This window comes from Patiria miniata, unplaced genomic scaffold (assembly GCF_015706575.1).
Source record: "Patiria miniata isolate m_02_andy unplaced genomic scaffold, ASM1570657v1 HiC_scaffold_5, whole genome shotgun sequence".
NCBI classification, from domain to species: domain Eukaryota; kingdom Metazoa; phylum Echinodermata; class Asteroidea; order Valvatida; family Asterinidae; genus Patiria; species Patiria miniata.
Window position 1 is genome coordinate 2,940,295 of NW_024037072.1, and position 13,243 is coordinate 2,953,537.

General features: G+C 36.0%; 1 protein-coding gene across 3 annotated transcripts in view; it reads left to right on the top strand.

Annotated features, from left to right (window-relative positions):
- The window catches only part of LOC119740967 (alpha-catulin-like), a 69,378-nt gene extending 65,046 nt beyond the window's left edge, over positions 1-4,332 (top strand). For 2 of the 3 annotated variants that reach the window (XM_038216495.1, XM_038216493.1), the window contains one exon: positions 1,742-4,332. In XM_038216495.1, coding sequence (XP_038072423.1) covers positions 1,742-1,909 — 168 coding nt within the window. In that variant the 3' untranslated portion in view covers positions 1,910-4,332. The remainder of the gene's footprint in view (positions 1-1,741) is intronic. The other variant, XM_038216494.1, reaches the window with a different exon arrangement.
- The last annotated feature ends 8,911 nt before the right edge of the window (positions 4,333-13,243 follow it).

Sequence of the window (13,243 nt, forward strand, 5' to 3'; positions counted from 1 at the left end):
CTACTCCCCCAAATCCATTTACGACTGAAAATTGCAGCACGAGCAAATGTTGTACATTCCCTTTAATATTTTCTTTGAACAAAATTCTAGTATTGTGCATTTATCATATGTACATGTATATGTGTCTGAACATGTACGTGTACAATATATCCTTCTGGGTCATTCTATAAATTTGGGGTCCACTTTTTTCCCCTCCCTGTTACATCTGACATCTATGATTGTATAATTCTGATGCACTCCTTAATGCAGTCATCCTCCAAGAGTGATTATGAATAGCAAACTACCTACCCAACAAATAAACAATCATTTGAAGTCATTCTTAATGATGCTTGAATGGCAAATTACAAAGTACCAAGGTAACAGGGACGGGAAAAATGTCACACTTTGGACCCCAAATTTATAGAATGACCCTTCTTTTAAAATGGAAACATCTGTTGGTCCCAGAATGCCAGCCTAGTGTGTACTTTGCACCTATCTCAGTGACCGACTGACTGACTGACTGACTGACTCACCTGTGACTTACATGTAGTCTTACAGAGCCGGGCAGTGCTATTGTATGGGATTACCCAACACACCAATGAATGAGATAAACCCTGCAAACTGTGTAGAACACATGCATGAAGAGAATTCCAGTGAATAGCCCTTCTGAATCAATTGAGGAGAATCTTGTGCGCTCTGAGACCAGCTTTATTAGGCTTGCCTCACATTGTTTATGTCGTCATTATCTAAATTACATGTCATTGTCCATTGTAAAAGGGATGCAGCGAGTTTGGAAGGCTTGTTACGAGTCTACATACTCAAGGCCTTTCTGCCTGCCACCACGATCATGGAAAACGTAAAGGAAATTCAATCTTAATTGTTGTAAACTAATAAGAAAGATGCAAAGAATTCAGTTACCTGTGGTCCACAGATACCGTCGAATCTTCATATTTTCACCAAATGCACAATTACCAACAAACTTCAGACTAATACCTTTTCAAATGTAATCGTTTTTCTTTCTTTATCAAAATTTGTTAAAAATTTCACACCAAGTTGTATTTCATCTCTGAAATGTTTTATATGAATTTTTCACCTGCAGCACATTTTCATTTTATTACTAACTGTCATGATATTTTTTTGAGACTTTGTCAATTCTTTGTTGTGAATATATTTACTTTTTTACTTTTTTTTAAATTCTTTTAACTCACAGCACACTTTTTATGTTTTGAATTTTTGTCCTCTTCATAAAAGTATGACCCCACCCCGTAATTTACAGACTGTTTTCAAAAGAAAACTGGTGATTTTTTAAAATAAATGGTTTGAAGCTGTTGTGGCTTTCAACAGTGATACCTCTATGCTTTAGCAGAAGTGTCCGTATTTTCCTAAAGCCCTACATTTTCTGCATCTCCTGAGATAAGAAATTCAAGTTGACTTGTGGATTACCAAATACTTGCGTATCTAAAATATGATGACATCTATGCGTTTCCGGAAGTGTACTTCTCAATGTGCTAATGCATTAGTTTTTGCAGTTAAACTTCAGGTATTTTACAGTTGTAAATAACAGACACAACTGATAAGCACTTTAAGAGGAATCTTTCCAAATAGAAATGAATGCTTCAAGAAGTAAGACTTTTAGAATGTGTTCAGATTTCTCTTTGAACATGATTGTAAATTGCAATGGTAAAAAAATCAACAGTTGGATAACAATGGGGAATGTTTTTGTCACAGTTTACAAGGTCTATTGTTTTCCCTCTGTCTTCAGTTCCAGATCCTATCACCAGTATCACCGGTCCATCGGTGGCGAACAGCGCCCCCTACCATGGACTATCGGTACAACAGTTACGAGGACAGCGACTCCATTGCCAGCTCCAGCAGCAGCCGATCAGACCGCTCCCCGCTACGCGGAAGCACGGAAAAAATCCTCTATTGACCGGCAACACCCGGAAGTTCCGGGATAAAAATCCTAAACGCTCTCCGTATGAAAGACTTCCAGAATTACATGTTTGCCTGGACTCTGGGCTTGATCCTGTATGGAAACCAAGGCCATAGAGTGAGTGATTCCTGCAGGAAAATCCCATGTTATTCCATGTCAATCCATGTGGAATGACTTGCACGTACCATGGCATGATTCCAGTGTGGAAAAATTCCAACTTTTCTGGAGAGAATTTCCAGCGTCCAGCTCGAAGTACTCTGTGTACCATTGAAGTACTTCAATGTGCAAGCCCTTACAACATAAACTGAGCATCAGCCGTACGTGGGATCACTTTGGAGATATGAATATATCATTGCTTAATTGTATCATTATTTAAAATATACTAAAAAATATATAAAAACACTATTGCAAAGCAAGAAATGACTTGAGAAAAAAAACCCCAGCATTTCAATTTTGTTATTTAGTAACTCTACGATTGTGCTAAAGAATATGTATCCCCCGAAACAAGCCCCTTAGGATTAAAGGGACATTACGAGCTGGAATGCGCCCAATTGGGCTACAGAACGTGTTTTAAATGAAATGATATTAAACGGAAAGAGCATTTAAAATTAGTATATGAATGTCCACACAACTAGCCTTTAAAAACTGGGTGTTTTTGTGTTATTGTTGCGAGAACCATGCGAGAACGAATTTTGGGGGTCAAAATTTTGTCCCCGAAAAATCGAACTGTTGATGCTAGTTGTGAATCCTGCCTCACAGTGAATTGAATTCTGTGGACGTGTAAGAAACAACATCTGTGTATTGGTGCTGTGTGTATTATGAATCACACACACAACGTGTTCGATGCATTGAATAGACAAGACTTGAAATGCGAATATGTAGGCCGTCGCGTTCAATGTAAACAACCACGTTTTTTGGTCTTTCCTCAAGAACGTTAAGACATTAGGTTTGTTTCCTTTCAACCAGACCTTGAGAATAGTATAAGTAAACAATCCAAAACATGTTATTGTTGGGGATTTCAGGCCGTAATATCCCTTTAAGAACCAAATAATCGAAGAGTGCTTCATATGGAATAATCTAAAACTAATCTATACAGAGTAATTTGTGGCTTTTGTTTCTCCGGAAAAAAACCTAAGCTTGGCTTGTGCCCACACAAAGGATTTGTGCTCAGAGGCATTGCAAGTAAAAAAAACAACCAAAACTATGTTTTTTTTAAATAGCTTTTGGGTTGATAAGCTCAAGTTCTTAAAGTTTTACATATTCCTTCCCAATTTTTACCCCTTTTCTTGGTGGGGGGGGGGGGAGAGGGTGGCTGCCATTTGCTTGTAACCTTTATGAAGATAACTGGAAAGTCATATTTTAACAACAAAACGGGGAAAAAAAACATTACTTTTGAAAAAGTAATAAATGATGATGAATGTTTGTTACCTCTGTACTGTAAGTAAACAATTCCTAAATTTACATGACAGCACAAGTATTTCGTACATGTTAATGTTCCGACATGAACTGTGTGCTGAGTCAATGTAAGAAATGACTGATTTTCAGTACGTGAGGAGAAAAAAGAAAAGTACAAAATTGATGGTGCTAATTTATTCTGTTAAATGTTTACAAAGTTTAATTGTTCTCACTGACTTGTATTAATGTGCGTGATTGGAACGGCACTTTTCTGTAACATGTTTGTACTGTGGAGTTACAGTGTCGGGATAAACAAATGATTTTTTTTTTTTCTGTGAAAACGGAATTGTGTTGGTTGTCACCAAAGTTGGATGTTGAACCATTGGAAACTTTCTGTTTTATTATTGTTAATTAAAAACTTGAACATTTTTGATGACATCTGACAAAACTTAAACAGGCTTTTGAAGACTTGTGTGGTTGGATTTAGTTACAAGCTCTCTTGTGTTGGCCAGCTTTTCTTGCTCGGTTATCATAAACAAAAAGAGGGCAGTGTTGGGTTGGTTGACAATTTGTCTGGTGATAAACTCTGGGGAAGCTTAGAAATCCTCAAAAAAAAAGATTAGCAAAAGACGGATCTATGAAACCTGCACTATGGCAACAACACGTGTGCCTCTCCAACTGCATATGTCATGTGTGCGGCATTCTAGCAAAATGAGACCGAACTTGGCAGAGGTCCCAATGAGGGTTCGCGGGTATTAGGAAATAATAATCCTTGCAATACTGTTGGTTGCACTTTATTCGGACATTCTGTTGAAAAGTTATGGCTGTTTAAAGTTCCATTGATCAACAAAAAAAGTAAAACACTAAGAAAAAGTCCTCTAAAAGTTTCAACTGTTTTGTAGTTGTGAAAATGAAAGATGCCAGTTGTTTTTTTCTTAAAAACACTTTTATTCCATGCTTTTTATACTGTTTCTTAAAAATATGTGTAGCCATATCAAAGATTACAGATATCAACAAATCTGAAAGAAAAATTTTGAAAATGCCCCCATTGGTTTTTTTTTTTCTTCATTTTCCTCCACTACAGCATGTGCCTAGTTCTGTCTCATTTAAACAGAATGCCTCACATAAAAGTACTTGCACGAATGCCAGACTTTTGTCAGACATTCAGTTGTGCAGTCTGCTGTGATACGTAAAAGCATGGGACGCGATACATGGATCTGCTGCTTGTGTCATATGAATTGTACGTAAATGTGTAGTATCGTCAGAAATTGGACATGATTTGTCGTCTTTGTTCTTCCAAACTGAAAGTGCCCCTGTAACCCACAGCTTACATATTTGATGACAAGATAATGGTCACAACAGTCATCTTGAGATGGCTTTGAATTTTTTTTGGGGGGGGGGGAGGGAAATTAATACTTATTGCACTGTTATTGAAAGTGGAAAAAACTTGCCTCCAATCATCGTAAAACTTAGTGTACACTAATAGAATTTATTTTTTTGTACCATTGTGAAAAGTGGACGCATTTAGCTTGGACTCTTCAGAAATTTTAGAAATGAAAAGTAGCAAGTGCGTACTTGAAAAGATCCTTGGAAGGGACTATTCTGCTCCAAGATTGCAGTCCGAGCAAAACAAAGCTAGGCCTGAAGCTGCTCACATGAAGAATTTATAGCATCTTAGAAGATTAACCTCAAACATTGAGTTAATCTGGCTTGCAGACCACTAATCTTGGACTGGCAAAGCTTTTTTCTCAAATCATTTGTTTTCGGCTTTGACTTTGACATTTGACATTTGCACTGCTGCGACAACTATCCACAGCCATTATAAAAAAAAGTCTGACAAAGCCTGTGGATTTCTTCCTGGGTTGTCTCTGCATGCCATGACTAAAAAAAATGGTTGTATGTTAAAAACACATTTTGGAATCCAGGCCGAAAGATATAATACATGGTACTGAAGCCAACCAAAAAAAAATTATTAAAAAAAAAAAAATCTGAAATTAGAAATTCATAGAAATATCAATCAGCTTATGTAGATATTGTGTAGGCTATATATCAGACTTAAAAGTGTGAAGCAGAAATGGAAAGGAGTTGAACCTCCTGACTTTTTTTATACTGTTCCCTGTACATGTCCACTTCCCCCCCCATTTTTTGACCAAACGCGGTGCCCGCTTAAAGTACTTACAAGAAAAGATGTACAAATATATAGTGTATAAAGCAATATGTAAATTATGGAATAACAGGCACTTGTTTTTTTTTATGAAGAAATCTGTCAAAAAAAATACCAAAAATATAAATATAATGTATAACTATTTGTAGCTTGTATGTTTTACTTGTATGCCATTTGCAGAACTTATGTATAAAGAAAGAAAGATATCTTTACTGTAGTAACTAGAGTATTTGACTTTAAGATGCTAAGGCACAGATGCTTTGGACTAATCCGACGAGATGGCGGCACACTCACACGTGATGTTCACTTTCTTAAAGGCGCGTAGGAACATTTGCAATTACCTGGAAACGTACCTACCGATATAACAAGAAAATGCCCTTCCTCAATGTGACGATAATACTGGTACCAAATACCTTGTGAAATTATTCTGTCTGAAATGATATCATACAGAATAAAACGGTCCTTGAAGGTTGTTTAAGAAAGTGTGCCAACAGGCAGTTTTGTATGTGCATTAGTAACAGAATCCAGTTATGAGACCCCCAAAAATTGCGCGTACGTTTTTTTTTTCTTTCTGTTCTTAAGTTGTTGGACAAGACAACTCAGTCTCCAAGAGAAAATGATTAATTCGGCATCGATTAGTGAAGATGGCTCTTTCAAGATGTTCATGTAGCCCTATTTTTTAGGGAAAGAATGCTGCATCCTGACGCCACTTTTTTCTTAATGTATCATCTCAATAATGGTCAGTCATTGACAAAATGTTGAGAAGACATGAATCTAGGACTGAGAAACATATTTGAATTTAAATGAGACTTGAAGGTTTGCATGATGGAAAGATCAATAAGTGAGAGGTTTGCGGTTTTGAGTTAATCCAACAGGTTCTCTTCAGAACCACACATACTCACAAAAGAGATATTTCCACATGGTGTTACCGCAAACCTCTCACTTAATATTTGAATTTCCTGACTCTCCATAGACTTTGTACACAACCGCTGAAGTGGCGTCTAGTCATGCTAGTTAGCAGGTTGCTACATTCTTTCCCTATTTTAAGTTTTTCATTTTGTTCGTCGTAAGTAGAAGTATTTATTGTTGGGGCACTTTTCTCTCTTCTTTTATCTGTTCTCTCAGAATAGTATCCACTGTGGTGAACTTCAACAAATAAGTTCTTAAGATTTTGAGGATTTTTTTTGCTTCAAATTAAAAAAAAAAATGCACTAAAACCAAATGATCCTACGTGCCTTTAATTTGAGGTACCAGTGTAATTTGTAAACCGTATTGGCTCAAGAACAACGAGTGCAAACATACACCTGTGTATTGGGTTTGCTTTCATCTCAGTAATATGGCCCTTCCAAAAGTTTGTCGGATATGTTTAAAGTTTGTGCCATTGATTTCAGTGTAGTAATCTTGCCAGAAGATCTCTTATAATGATCAACAATGTGTGCTGAACTTTTTTGTTGTAAACAAAGCTTTGTTTGCAAAGGCTCTGAAAGTTTGGTTGGAGCAAACTCAGCAAGATTTTTGGATCTGTCGACCAGATCTACTGCAGGGATGCGAGTTAGCCTTGACATTTTTGTAGTAAAACTGAAGTATATACCAGAAACTGTACTCATATGTATGGCGCCATTATTATCTGAAATTAAAAAAAGAAAAGACAAAAATAAGCATCATCTTACAGGAAGACTTACATCCCTGCGACTGAGGACTTATTCAGATATTTGGTCTGTTGGTTTGTTCATTAGCTAGTTGATTGGTCGTCAGTTAGCTTGTTGTCTTGGTTTGTCCGAAAGCTTGCTGGCTGTGTAACTGGTTCATTGATTGGTTGTTTGCTTTTTTTGCTGGTTGCATACTTTTAGTGAGTGCTTTTTTCACTTATTTGTTTTTTTCTTTGGCTTGTTTGTTCTTTGAAAGATAAAAAAAAAGTCCTTTACAAAATGGATGTTGGATAAGACAACTCAATCTCCGACAGAAAATTTAGCATCAATTACTGTAGATGCTCTTTAAAGATGCTCGTGTAGCCCAATTTTGTTTTTCATTTCGTATGTAGAAAGTACAAGTATTTATTATTGAAGCACTGAGTTTTATTAAGTTTAAGTCTTATTCATGCTTTTAGGTAAACAACTTGATGGCACTTCCACTTAATTTTTGTTTAACAGAAATTATACAAATTTCCAATTCGTACATTTGATTTTTTTTAATGTTCTGCATATGATAAACTTACATAAAGGCCAGGCCTGATCGAGAGTACTTTTGTCCATACTTAAATTATTCTTTTTTAATTTGGATTCAGAATTGATGTGCACAGAAAGTATTTGAATAAATCTGAGGAGACATTTCTTGTAAACGAGTGTGTGTCTTTTTAAAGACTCAGTACTATGTAAGAATGACTGAATCACTTCTTTGGCAATGTTCAGATTTGTGAACTGAAACTGCATTAGGCCAAAAAAAAAAAGTCTCCGGTTTCTGGTATGGAGCTTGCCTCAAAAGTGGTGCGGCGACGCAGCTTTTTTTTTTTTTACCTGTTTTTTTTTTTTTGGCTTCAAATGTCGGCTGATGACTGCAAATGGTGCCCGACTAAACTTACTGCAAATATATGGTAGTCCAGAGAGGCCACATAAAGCTTATTCTCGATCATAACCCCATCTAAAAACACGTTAAAATTGTGCAGCAGCAGGATTCCAGTCAAACCAGTGAGTTTGGCGGTTTTGAGACATCATCTTGTATTGAAAAATTTTTTTTTTCATTTTGCCGACGCGCATGGCTACGGCGACGCGCGCGCATACCAGAAACCGGAGACTTTTTTTCTGTGCATATCTGTATGGCAAAATGCGACAGAACTGGGCAGAGAACAAAATGAGGATTAAATAAAAGATACCTTTTTGAGACTTTGATTACAGAACTCGTATCAGGAGCTGTAACTAAAGTCTCAAAAAGGTATCTTTTATTCAATTGATATAATAATGGGACAGGAAACGAACTTTCATGCTCAACAAAATGAGGGTTTGTGGGTGTAAGGAAAGATAATAAAATTAGCATAACAGTACTTTTTGTTGCACTTCAATCAGACTTCTTTCGTTTGACAGTTATGGCTGTTTAAAGCTCACATTTATTGACAAGTCAAAAAATAAAATGCTGAGAAAAAGGCCTATAAATTTCGAGTTTTGTATTTGGGAGAATGATAGATAGCAACTATTTTTCCTAAAGAAACACGACTTATATTCCACATTTTCCCCATTTTTAATAAAATTTGCATAGTAGCCATATCAAAAATTACAAATATCAATAAATCTGAAAATTCAAATTTTTTTTACCCCCATTTAGTTGTTTGCATTTTACTCCACTAAGGCCTGTGCCAAGTTCCATCTCATTTTGCCAGAATGCGATTTTCAAAAGTTTAAGACACGAACAAATTCAATCATCCAACAACAAGTTCATTTTTTAAAGTTTATTGTAGAAAAATGTTATTCTTCAAATAAAAGTGCAAGTGATATATAATGTTTGCTTTATGAATGTAAAGCTACCTCTCTCTTAAAAAAAATAGAACCAGATTACAAAAGGTTAATGACAGTACATTTGTTAATAATTCCTTCATAAAATACAATACAAACATCACAGTATCATGGGGTAGGATAAATACATTAATAACTGACCATTGCAACTTCAAATTCTTTTGAAAAAAAAATAGAGAAGTTTAAGTTGGAGGACATAATGTCATTTTCAAATTGTTTTGGAAATTTCATAATTGGCGAGACAGTGATTTTACTGCATAGAAACGCACTCGGTAAACGGGGGGAAAAGGACATAAATAATCAGCCCTTAATTTATCAAAATTTCAGATTAACTTTTAATAACATAAGCCCAATCTCATCACAAGGAACATTTTACAAAATTTAGATTGAGTATATTAACACAATGCCCAGTAAAAAAAAAATGAAACACTGTTGTTCTCGGGGTTGTACATGCAACCAGTGGAGTACCTCAAATCTAGACAAAAAGTTAAACTAATAAATACTAAAGTGAAAATGAAGTGTTTATTCTGTGACTACATGAGGGTAAACTAATGCTGTGTTTTTTGTGAAATATGTAAGAGAGATCTGAACTGGGCCAAAACATCTCAAAAAGTCAACGCAACTCTAGGTTCAAGTGTATACTTCAACCACAGATCAAACACAAAATGCACCCAATTCCTACATGAACAGTTTAAAAGCACGAACTGCATGCTACAAACAAATTATTCTGCCTCACTTTTCGTCACACAGCTATTCATGTACGCACACAAAAATGTGTATGATACAGCAAGCTCTTGTACCAATCTTGTGGGCTCTACATCATGTCTTAAAAGTGTTCTCATCTTGTAAGGCTGTGTCTAAGTCACTTGTCTACGGCTTGCAATTTACACACACACCTGTGGAAGTGGCTAGATCCATATCCATATACGTGTGTAATGTCAGCCACAGCCATCCAAATTGGACGCAGCCTTAGTCTCAACCTGAATGATGACATGTAAAAGTTATCACTGCTATTTAACTGACTGTGTTCTATCTGTACAGAACAGATACCAATATCGAAGATTGTTACATCATTTTGAAATTTGATTGCATATTACTAAGGTTGATAAAGAGTTTTACAGATGTCGTATTTCAACAATTTTTTTTTCAGTGACAATCACAGAAAAGGTCAGAGCACCTACAGGTGTTCTTAAGACAATTTTCCATGAAACTTGTACATGATTTGACTGCTAAAAACAATCAGAAATCTAATCCACAGCAGGCAACTACAGACCCAGTATGGTTCAGGCAACTTTTCAAGCGCTCTCATTGGACAATATTCACACTGTAACAACCAATCACTTTGTACAAATTGTGATTTTGACCAAATTTTAGATCACAGTTGTACAACATGATTGGTTGTCAAGCTAGTTCTGAAATCAATTCGTTACGATCATCAATTCGGTGTGAGGGGTTTCTTTCAACAAAAGGAGGCCTTTCAACTTTTTAAGGATCGTCAAGTTTGTCAAATTTATCACCTTCCAAAATAGGACTCGTTTCTTGTAACATTGACAAGATGTGAAATTTTTTGAAATCATATGGATAAAAAATCATAGTTTATCTATAACAATCTCATACATTGTAAATCAAACATAAATTGCAAGATGAAAACTTCAAATAATTACATAAAACCCACAAAAATGTAGTTTATCCAACTTTTTTGTTTGGTAATAAATTAGGTGGGGTAACTATTGACATAGTCAATCAACTGGAACAATTCATGCACGATAAACCACTGTTTTTATACAAAACACTACAATTTAAATTGATGAAGATTACCTCACAAATTACACTGGGCCAGCCAGTGTACACATTCAATCAATGACCATCACAATATTAGTTGCATGATATTAATGACTGGTAAATATTCTCATTCAGTATTCAATGTCTCTTTCCATCATTTTACAGAAAAAATACTCAAACACTGCCAGAAAAAAACTAGTGTTCATTCTTACAAATATTACAAAAAAGCAATTACAAAAATATAATTCAAAATTTGATGCTTTGAAAAAAAGCTTGCAAGCCACATTTGAATTTTTGTGATGGCATGTTGGTTTCATCACTGTGAAATGAACAGATTTAAAGAACATTTGTTTTAAATTCTTTTGATTTTCTAGTTCCACAAACACGTTCTTCAAAATTCCTCCAAAAACAACTTTTTGTCTGCCACAGCATGTCAAACACAACAGGACAACTTAACAAATGCAAAATTACAATCACAAAAAAACCCAAAATATTTCAAAGTAGAAAATATATCTTTTTACATAAAGCTTCTGTTTAAAAATACAACTATAATTCTTTGAGGCCCAGTAAAGCCGAAGACGGGGCATTCTCCAAAACAGGGTTGTCCCCAAAAAAGTTGTGAAAGCAGATATCCTTAAATTTCTCAAAAACTGCTTAAGATGAGTATTTCATCTTGATGGAGCACATTCATTATACTCTTGTGTATATTCAGTAAAAATGTCATGGAAATTCGTTCATGCAAACCAGAGATCTAACAGATTGTAAAAGGCTATGTGTTTTTCACCCATTCCAATGGGATTGGGATTTACACAGTTAACTTAATTTACATCATCAGAGTGAGAAAGCCCATGACAATCTGATGCACTGATATCACTAACTGTGTAAATCCCATTGGAATGGGTGAAAAACCCATAGCCTTTTACAATCTGTTAGATCTCTGGATTTCCATGGCATTTTCACTGATTATACACAAGAGTATAATTAATACGCTCCATCAAGATGAAATACTCATGTTAAGTAGTATTTGAGAAATTAAAGGATACTTGCAGAACTTTTTTGGAAGACTCCCTGTAATTAGCTCCCAACATAATGTAGGACCTATGCAGAGTTAACTTAGGCACAAACAGTAAACCATTGATTTGTATAAGGCTTATGCCTTAATTAATCATACCAAAATGTGGCCAACCCCATCAATATCAGGAAGGTTAGGATTAATTTGATTTTACAAACGTTGGCGACAAGAAAAATGCTTCCTGTTGTTCTGCTTTTTTTTTTTTAACCACTTCGCGTCGGGTTTATTTGTGCCGAAAATTCCAAATTTTTAAAAGGCAAAATTTCCCAGCGAATTTTCTGATCTACAGCCAAATGCCACAAGTACAGATTCGCAAGAGCGATTTCAACAGTATTTGTACAATATTTCTCCTGGGTGTGCACTGGAGCGTAAATTGTACAACAATAGGCCGTGCACAACGACCAACACAACGGTCAGCTCATGGTCCGCCTCCACAGACTTTGTGTGTGTGTACAAAAGGTACGAGGGATTAGCGTGTTTAGACGTCACCCGGAGGCGAGTCAAGGCAATCTTGACGTCTTAACCCGTCAGCCGTGCCTGGGCATAAAAACAGCCAGTGCGTGTTATCACGGCCTCTGGTGCGAACTGATTAATCCATTTTCTTCACTAGTCCATAAAAGGTTTTTTAGAAGTTAAGGAGCAAACATCATTCTCCAGAGATTCAATTCGTGTTTCTCTTCGATGAAACTATTGATCAGCAAGTGTCACTGTAACAAAATCACCAGCTACCTAAAGTACTTACAATAAACTCACTCTTCGTAACAAAATCTACCATTTGTCTTGGTGGGTCGAATCTACTGTTAACTGTACGGTGGATCAGCACACCTAAATAACAATCACGAAAGTCTAAATGCACACTCATACACATATATGTTGCCACGCATTGCGGTTTCTGAAGGGGCAAAGAACATACATATAGCTCAATCACAAATGATATTTATCTCAGAGCTAGAAGAAAGCCGGTTTTGACATTTAAAAAGCATACTCTAACTTAACTGTTTAATATAAGGTTTTTACCTTGCGTGGTAAGTTTGCTGACAAGTTTGTGGTCCTTAAATTCTAAGCTCTAGTCCTTATCTAAGGGTGCAGGTAGGATATCTTCAGGCTGAAAATCTAATAGGTCCTTAGGAGGCACATCATTTAGTAACTAGGAAAACTTGTGGACAAGTTTATCTGCAATAAGCCCATCAAACTGGGCATTAGTTGCAGAATTCTGAACATTTTTTCCAGAATCTTCCCACTTTGGGGTTATCAATTTCGTCACCATTTTCACGAATTGACACATGCGCTGTGTGGTGTCAGTTCCTGAAAACCGCGTAATCAATCATTTTGCTTTCATGAACGGCCACGCAGGTGCGCCCACTTCATACACTGAAGCGTAAAAGAAAAAAATCTTGTTTTCATGAAGTTAAACG